This window comes from Natator depressus, chromosome 9 (assembly GCF_965152275.1).
Source record: "Natator depressus isolate rNatDep1 chromosome 9, rNatDep2.hap1, whole genome shotgun sequence".
NCBI classification, from domain to species: domain Eukaryota; kingdom Metazoa; phylum Chordata; order Testudines; family Cheloniidae; genus Natator; species Natator depressus.
Window position 1 is genome coordinate 40,935,802 of NC_134242.1, and position 9,206 is coordinate 40,945,007.

The 9,206-nt window shown below is 44.4% G+C and overlaps 1 protein-coding gene across 2 annotated transcripts in view; it reads left to right on the forward strand.

Moving 5' to 3' along the window:
• NMNAT3 (nicotinamide nucleotide adenylyltransferase 3) overlaps nt 1-7,774 on the forward strand; it is an 81,511-nt gene extending 73,737 nt beyond the window's left edge. Inside the window, exon 5 of one of the 2 annotated variants that reach the window (XM_074963964.1) lies at nt 5,861-7,330. In XM_074963964.1, the coding sequence (XP_074820065.1) occupies nt 5,861-6,210 (350 nt within the window). In that variant the 3' untranslated portion in view covers nt 6,211-7,330. Of the gene's footprint in view, nt 1-5,860 lie in introns of both variants that reach the window. The other variant, XM_074963963.1, reaches the window with a different exon arrangement.
• The last annotated feature ends 1,432 nt before the right edge of the window (nt 7,775-9,206 follow it).

The window sequence follows — 9,206 nt, forward strand, 5'->3', positions numbered from 1 at the left end:
AATTCATCTCTCTCACACACAGATACACCTCTCCAATCCAATCAGTTCCTTGCCTCTGAATGATCATAGTCATACCACCGCCTCTTGTGCCACATTAATCTCTCTCCTTCTCCAGACTTGTGTGTGGCTTTGTTTTGGGTTGAGGCCCCTGTTGTTTCAGCTATCTATTCCATAAAGGACCTCAGTTGCTTTTTACATTTATCCTGTAATGAAAGGCAGCTGTGAGACCCAGTAGGTCTACCGATAACATGACCTTTTGGTTGTCTTTTTAAATAAGCAATGGAGCTTCTCAGCAAGCATCAGCTTTCTGTTCCATGTGTACAGTGCTGGTGACATCACAACAGTTCTGGAGAAGGAGACAAGGTGATACTGTAGTTTTCTAGTATGGCACAATTCCTGTTTAATATTAAATACTTTGAGTATTAACTACCTTTGAGAACTGCACAGTACCATATTAAAAAATATCCTTTCTTATAATGCTGAGAGATGTTCAGACTTTTCTTAACTGCATGGAAAACATGCCAAGACTCTAAGGGCTGCACCTAAATCACCTAAAATGGAGCAAGTTTCCTGGCTGCCAGAATCAAGATGGTGCATTGCATGCTGGGTATTGCAATCTCTGCAGGCCATACTTCCACATTAAAGATGAGCGTGGCTACTGGTTGCATTGAGCTAAACGTGATTGCCCATCCCTCTTTTATCTTTGTGGGCAGATTCTAGCTCCGATTCTGTCCAATACCTGCACCATGCATGTGTGGAGTTTTGCTGCTGCTGCTGTTTTCCTTTGTAATATTGCAGAGCCCCTTTTAAATGGGCCCATTTTACCCGGCGAATGTGCAGGGGTTGAAAGTTGCCAGCCCACCCTCTTACTGTGATAAAGCTGGTCAAGAATTTTTGATTTTAGAAATTTAACTGACAAATGGCAAGAATTTTCTGACTTTTTTTGACCAGCTGTAGCACATAGAGACATTGACACCCCGAAATCCTCAAGGGGGGCTGGCAGTGGTACTGCCCCCATTCTCCTAAGGGTGTTGCCAGGGGGAAAGTCACTTGAAGTTCTGTCTGGGGCTTCATAGAAGCCTATCAATGAAGGCTCCTTGGAGATGTGCTGAATCAACTTATCTCTTGCTTTGCCTGGCCCTGCTCCCTCCTATGCTGCCAATGCTCACTTTTTGGTCTGCATCTATTGTCTCCAGGTTCCTTGGAGGAGCAGGTGTTCCAGGGGGATTGTGCTGGTGAATCTCTGATCCTTTTGGACTTAACACTGTGAGGGGCCCACATATTTTGCTCTATTGGCAGATCTGGCCCTAAAAGTATTATTAATTAGTACTTATATCTTTTTTCATCTTAAGAATGATGTGCATCAGCTCGATGTAAGAGTGATACAGCAGACCTCTGTGTAAAGTTCTCTTTGAAAGTAAGTTAAATTTCACCCATGCAAATAGCAGCCTTGCCTATATAGGGTGTATGGAGCCTGGCCAGCAATGGCTGTAATTGGGTCAAATCCCTACTGCAGGCAAAGTCTGAGACAGACACAGGTTGAGACTTTCCCAAACGCTCACTGAGCGTCTGGGTTAGAACTTATGAATTTCAGTTTCCCAATCCTATGCTTAGTCTATCTGGGCTTTGTGCCACCTTGCCTCATATTATTAAGGTTGTCTGACACTTCCCATTAAAAGTTTTTGGTTGCTTTTAACTTTGCCAAGCTTTAAGCTTTCAGGATGAAATTTGCCATGCCAGGTACCTGTTTCAGGCTGAACTTTGCTGGAAAATTACAGGAAAAAAGAACCCAGTCATTTCAAACCGCATTTAACCCAGTTTTAAAAAATTCTGGTGACCTTTTCTTTGAGACACTCTAGTGCCTCCATGCTTTGGAGCAGTGACTTGATATTTGGCAGGGAGGTGACCTTTATATCATGGATGTTCCTTTTGCCACCCCCATGGATATCTGCCTAAATTTGGCTAAGTTATAAGGCTCTGAAAAATTGCAGTTCACAAGTACTCAGTAGAGACTTGTTGGAGCTTTTCCGTTCTGTTTCCCAAAGATTTTATCCAGCTGAGAGATGAGCAGGTCTTTCCCTGTAATTGCTGCTCCCTATGATCGCAGACAGCGCCAGGTTGGGCACCTGAATTGAGAGCAGGGAGTCTGTTTCTCCTGTCCTCTCAGCGTGCCCCGGGGTCAGTACCAGGTTTACCATGGCGCCGAGCCCACAATCAGAAGGGGCCCCAGCCAGCCCAATCCCCCGGCTGGCTGAGCTGGCCAGGAAAGCTGCCCCTGCTCCGCCCCCGCCCTTCTTCTTCTCCAAAGCCCCTGCCTCTGCTCCGCCCCAGCCCCACCCCCACCCCGCAGGGTAATCTCCCACCTCCATGCCACCAGTGGTCTGTGCTCCCCACTGCCGTATTGACGCCTCCACATTTATTTATTGACAAATAAAATGTGCAGAACTTTAAAATATTGTGCACAGAATTTTTTATTTTTTGGTGCAGAACCCCCTCAGGAATATGGGGTGCTGTGCAGCTGTGATGGTGGGACTGTGAGGAAGGTGGTGGGCAGTAGGGAGGTCTATGGGTGGGGGGCACTGAGCGAGCAGTGTGGTGTGCAGGGTGCTGTGCAGTTGTGGTGGGAGGACTGACCATCCTGCCCCCCTGCACCTTGCCCCATGGGGGACCACAAATGTGTTTGGCGCCAGTCCCACAAAAAGTTAATCCGGCCCTGCCCAGGGTGCCCAAGGAGGAAATTGCCTGTTTCAAATGCAGAGGGACAAGAGCCAGACCTAGCATCGAGGGGCGGGGACGAGGGGCAGGGAGAGTAGACTGGGACAAGAAGTCTGGGGTGAGGGAACTGGCATGGAAGTTGGTAAGGGATGAAAGAGGAAAACTGGGAATGGGGTAGGAGACTGGGACTGGTTGCTCAAAGTGACTAGGACTGGGAGCCAGGGAGGGAAACAAAGTGGCGGGGACTGGTTGAACAAAGAGAGTGGGACTGGGAACCAGTAGGTCAAGGGGAAGAGAGACAGATCTGATGAGGGGCCAGAAATCAGGAGAAGAACTGGGAGTTGCTGAGCAAAGAGAGAAGGAAATGGGTGGTGAGGGTGGAGAAGGTAAGAGGCTGAAACTGATATTTGACAAGGAGCCCATGGAGGAAGACTGTGGGTTTGGTAAATGTGAGGTTGGGGGTCACTGGATGCCAGTGGGGTGGGGAGGGGAGAGACAAATCAGATGAGGAGCAGGGAGCAGAGACTGCTTGGGCAAAGAGATATCGGGACAAGGTGCTGGTGGAAGATAACTGGGAATGGCTGAGCAAGGAGATTGGGACTGAGAGCAGGAGAGGGAGTCCAGACGGGAAAACTGGGTCCGGGATGAGGGGTAGGAAAGATAAGATTGGGCCCGGACAGATTGGAGGAGATGGAGCTGCAGGGGTCAGTGTTTGGCATCCTAGAGCATACTCCTCTGAAGGGCTTGAAATGGAATCCAAAATTCTAAGTCTCACCATTCCTCTGCTGTCAGCTAATGTCTGTGAAATCCACAGGCAAAAAGCATGCCATCCCCCTGTAGTGCTGGTTCACATGGAAGATGGCAACCTACTACTGCTATCATTTACTCAGGTGGCTTAAGTGGCAGAAGTCTGTGTGGTGGATCTAAAGGTTCCAACCTCGTTGATGACCCAGTTGGGTGTCAGTATAATGCAACATGATGGAATTTCTGGTTTTTCAGTTTGCTTTTTTAAAAAGAGCTAAAAAATTATGCAGAAAATAAACCAAGTTAAAAGAACATTATTAAGTTTGCAAAGTCAATCATTTAGAAGTTAAGAAATGCCATAGTTAATGTTCCTGGTGCAACCTAAATTTGATACAGTGTTTAATTAGACAATCATACTTCTTCCACAGGACAATGGCCTCATTCTGTGCATATAGTGGGCTTGCTTTGGGAATAAGTCAAAATTGTGTAGTGAAGGAGACTACCGACCCCTGCTTCATTTGTTGCGAAAGTTGGAAGGTGTGTAGTGAATGAGATAGAAGATTGTAGGAAGAGAAAGGATGATCTCATGGTTAAGGCAGTTGAATGCTATTCTGGAGAATTAAATTCTATCCCTACCTCTGCCACAAAGTTCCTAAGTGATGGTAGGCTAGTCACTGAAACTAGGTAATCACTAATTGTGTGTTCCTCATTTTCTGAGTACCTGATTTGAGGGAATGGTGTCAGGTTTACAGAATTGCTGAGCACTCACTGTTGCAACTGAAGTCAATGGAAGCTATGCTTTGAACATATGAAACACTATATAATGCTACATATGGTCCTAGGCATCTCAAATTGGAAACCCAAAATTAGTAGATACTTTTTAACTTAATCTCTCTGTGCCTTAGTTCTCCAACTGTAAAATGGGGATAATGTCTCCTCAGCTTACAGGGGTACTGTGAAATAATTTATTGTGAAAAAAATTAATGTTGGTAAATCACTGTCATAATTTACCACTGTCTTTGGAGCAGGGTTTGAATAGAGTGCAGTAAATAAAGTATGGGGCCACACATTGAACAACTGGGTGGGGGGGAATGAAAAGCTGATGATTAGATGAGCCCTGTCCACTCTGTGTACTGAATGAGACTGTCCTGTGGGAAAAAAGTGTGTATGAACATGTAATTAAAGACTGTGTCATAAAGCATGTGCACAGAGGGGCTACACTAAGGTTCACAGGCAACCTTAATTCAGGCATTTCCTAATTTTTGAGTGCTTGACTTTGCAACCTTAATAATGTCCTTTTAACATAGTTCTTGTGTGTGTAATTGTGATCTAAACCTAACAAAACATAGCAGAAATGTAAACCATAAACACTTACTTTGAGAATAATTGTAAGGAGGTTCTGAGATAAACCACTAAAAGAAGAACATCCACATTACAGTAATTCTGGTTTGTCCTGAATTCACCACCTCTTGCTTGTATGGTTACTAGGTACTGGAAAAATATGTGATCTTGCCTACTGCGAGGACTGATGTACTCCCATGGAACAGGGTGAATTAAGGGCAGTAGCAGCCTTAATGCTGCATTTCCTGGTCTCTGGGTTTTTGTCCATTATTTTTCACTTTTTAAAAAAGGTTGATTTAATATTACTAGATTTTATTACTCCTAACCTATATTTAGGAGATGATGCTGAGATAGAAGAAAGGTCTCTAATAGCCTTACTTTACCAGTACACAACAGTAATATTAAGTTTGGTTGCTCTGGGAAAATGCTGGAAGCTGCCTCGGCTCGGTCAGAAGTACTCTGGAAAAAACAGAATGACTTCACAGCTGAGAGATATCATCACTCCCCAGTGCATAGATGAAACGGCTAAAATGCTCGTGGGAGCTGTATGCACCCCAGCTGCCTGATCCTTCATTGTGGAAGTCAACGGGAGTTTTTCCATTAACTTGAATATAAGATCAAGCCTATATTGAGTAGTGAATAGAACCTCAATGGGTGGACTACTAGTTTCTCAATGTATGGCCTATTATCCAGCCTAATACCCTATGAGCCAAATTCATGCCCTTAAATACCCCTTGATTGTATTTCATCTTTGTTGCTTATAAAAAATACTGCAGTAACTGTCCTTTACAATCATACAGATCACCTTTTAAATCCTATGGGCCAAGATATAGTTGGCCAATGGAGTTTGGGTTCTTTTGGGATCTGACTGGTGATTAGACAGTGGACCTCTGTCTCAAATTCCTTACTCTTTTTCCAAGCAGAATATTTCATGTAACTTTTCAAAAGAAATTTGGGTAAAATACCAGAAATAAGTGAAAAACTTAATGTCATCTCATCAACTTTTTTTCATGTTTAATAAGGATCTTCATAAAACTTCCATTTGTTTTTGCTTTTCCAGTTTCCCCAGAGTTAAAGCTGCTTTGCGGAGCTGACATTCTGAAGACGTTTAGTACACCTAATCTCTGGAAGGAGGAGCATATTAAAGAAATAGTAGAAAAGTTTGGTTTGGTGTGTATTAGCCGTGCTGGCTCTGACCCTGTTCAGTACATCAGTGAATCAGAACTTCTGACTCGATTCCAGCACAATATCCACCTGGTCACAGAATGGATTCAGAATGAAATCAGTGCCACGCATATACGACATGCTTTATGCAAAGGACTAAGTGTGAAGTACCTCATTCCAGATTCTGTCATTTCCTATATTAAGCACTATAATATCTACACAGAAGAGAGTGAGAGGGAAAAATAAAGGGGATTTAACTTCAGCCTCTTAAACTACACAACACAATGATAAACACACTAAATGATTGACGTCTTTATTCCACCAAATGGGGAGAACACAATGGCATTTATTTTTGGAAAATCCCTGCAAAGGCACAATCTTTGTGTATGGAGGAAAGTGAAGTAGGTTGTGGGGAGCTGCAACTAGCTATACTTCTGAACATTTGTAGAGTAATTCAGAAAAGTTTTTGTATTATATTACTACTGAGGTCATGCTTTCCTAAGCTTTTATGTGCAAAGGGCTATCGGTTTTAAGATCTCCATTAATAGTTAATTTACATTACATTTCTTCTGTTTTTAACACAAATATTAAAATCTTTAGTAATTGTTGAGGGATTCTTGTGATGACTTAAATGACCTCAAGGGCTGTAGTTAGTGCTTTCCTGTATTATAATCTTCTAATACCAGGAACTGTTTCAGTGGTCTTGGCCATTCGCAGATAGTGAGAGTAAAATTATTGTCATTTTCCTTCTCAGGAATATTTTCAATAAACTGCTAAAATGTACATAGTTATTGCCACATTTCTACTTTATAGGATCCTGAAAAAAATTATTTCACTGTATTACTTAATACCGTTCAGTTTTGTGCGTATATATGTTGGCAGATCAGAAATAAAGCCCTGATTCAGGAAAGCACTTAGGCATGTGCTTAAATCCCATTATTTTCAATCCAGCTCATAATGAGACCTTTAAAGGGGGTTCTTTGCTTTGCTCTTGAGTCCTATATGCTAGTCCAGTCCCCTGGCGTAGTTTAGAGCAACTAGCTGTCAAAACCTTGAAGCTGTTGATATGGCAGCCCAGCTATAAGGGAGCCCCAGCCATGCCCCCTATGTCAACATCAAGAAGAGTGAGCAGCACTGGAGATTCTACACTCTCTTTCCTTGCATTCAGGTGAGAATTATCTGAACAACTCAGTTGATTCTACTGTTCTTGTTCCCTTTCCTTCTTGCATGAATAGCCCCTAGAGATGTCTCAGCAGTTCTGAAGCCTAGTAATGCCAGCCAAAGTTTTGAAAGATTTTGTTAATAATTTATGGGAAGTGGTGAAATTTATCTGCTGCTTTCCCTTAAGTAATCTTTGAGTTTTCCCAACTCAGCAGTCTGTGGATGTCCTGTATAAAATCATACAAATTCAATACAATTATTGTTCACACCATATGCTCTTTTGGTGTCATGGGATTCATTTCAACAATGAGATTGTGTTTTGCTTTGGCTTTCATAGCACACACATGCTGCATTCTACTTTGTGTATAATGCTTAGAAGTTGCAATAAAAGAGGATATTTTCCAAAAGCCTGTTTCCTCTGGGCCTGATATGGGAAGGCCTAATTCAGCTGTGTCCTCTGGATTACTGGACAGCTGATAGTTGAGAAAATACTTTTAAGGAAAAAGAATAAAAGAAATAACAAATGCAGCATTAACTGGTGATATGATCAGATATTGTTGGTTATAACGTGTTTGGATAGTCAGGTGGCTATATATATTTTCAATGGTAGCAACATTTTGGTTCCAGACACAATTATATAATTCATATAGTAGCTAGATCAGGGTGGGCAAACTACAGCCCGCGGGCCAAATCTGGCCCGCCAGCCATTTTAATCTGGTCCTCGAGCCCCCGCTGGGGAGCGGGGTCTGGGGCTTGCCCCGCTCCGGAGCTCCAGCCCGGGAGCAGGGTCGGGGGCCACTCCACGCGGCTCCTGGAAGCAGCGGCATGGCCCTCTCCGGCTCCTATGCATAGGGGCAGCCAGGGGCTCTCTCTCTGCATGCTGCCCCCGCCCCAAGCAATGCCCCCGCAGCTCCCATTGGCTGGGAACCGCAGCCAATGGGAGCTTCAGGGGTGGTGCCTGCGGATGGGGCAGCGTGCAGAGCCGCCTGACTGCGCTTCCGCGTAGAAGCCGGAGAAGGGACATGCTGTTTCCGGGAGCCGCTTGAGGTAAGAGCTGCCCGGAGTCTGCACCCCGAGCCTCTCCCCGTGCACCAACTGCCTGCCCCAGCCCTGATCCCCCTTCTGCTCTCTGAACCCCTTGATCCCAGCCCAGAGCACCCTCCTGCACACCAAATCCTTCATTCCCAGTCCCACCCAGAGCCTGCACCCTCAACTGGAGCCCTCCCCCACCCCCCCCACACCCTACTCCCTAGCCTGGAGCCCCCTCCTGTACCCCTCATTTCTGGCCCCACCCAGGACCCCCAACCAGAGGCCACTCCCCGTCCCGCACCCCAATCCCAATTTTGTGAGCATTCATGGCCCACCATACAATTTCTATACCCAGATGTAGCCCTAGAGCCAAAAATTTTGCCCACCCCTGAGCTAGATACTATGTTAATGGGCATCCTGTTTACTAATAATAAGAAAGTCTGATGTAATTTGAAAGGGATATGATTTGTACCTAAGACAGTGGATTATTGCTAGTATACCTGTGTGCAACTTGAACTGTAGTGTTTCTGTAATGAATAATGCAGTGAAAGTAGTTAAGATGCCTACTGAGTAGCTGTTCCTTACATGTCACAACGGACATGGTAAACCATTCAAATGCTGGGCTAACATCTTACGGATCCTGTCAAATTCAATTTTGATGTAGAAGACTCCACAAAAGAAAGGGAGGGAGGGAGGCATTGTGTAAGATGCATGCATCCGATGAAGTGGGCTGTAGCTCATGAAAGCTTATGTTCAGATAAATTTGTTAGTCTCTACGGTGCCACAAGTACTCCTTTTCTTTTTGCCTCAAGAGTGGACTCTGGAGCACTGTGGCTTTGGCTGTGTTTCAATGCATGTTAAGCATGGGGTAGGTAGTCACGGGGTAATTTAACTTGTGGTAGCCTAACCTGCAATAGTGCAACCACATCTCTATTTTGTCGTATCCCATATCAGCACTGGTGTTGTATCCTGTGACAAGCATTACAGCTATCTGGGCACATACTGCAAGATTCATATACACAATTTACTGTGCCAATCTATGCTCACATTGG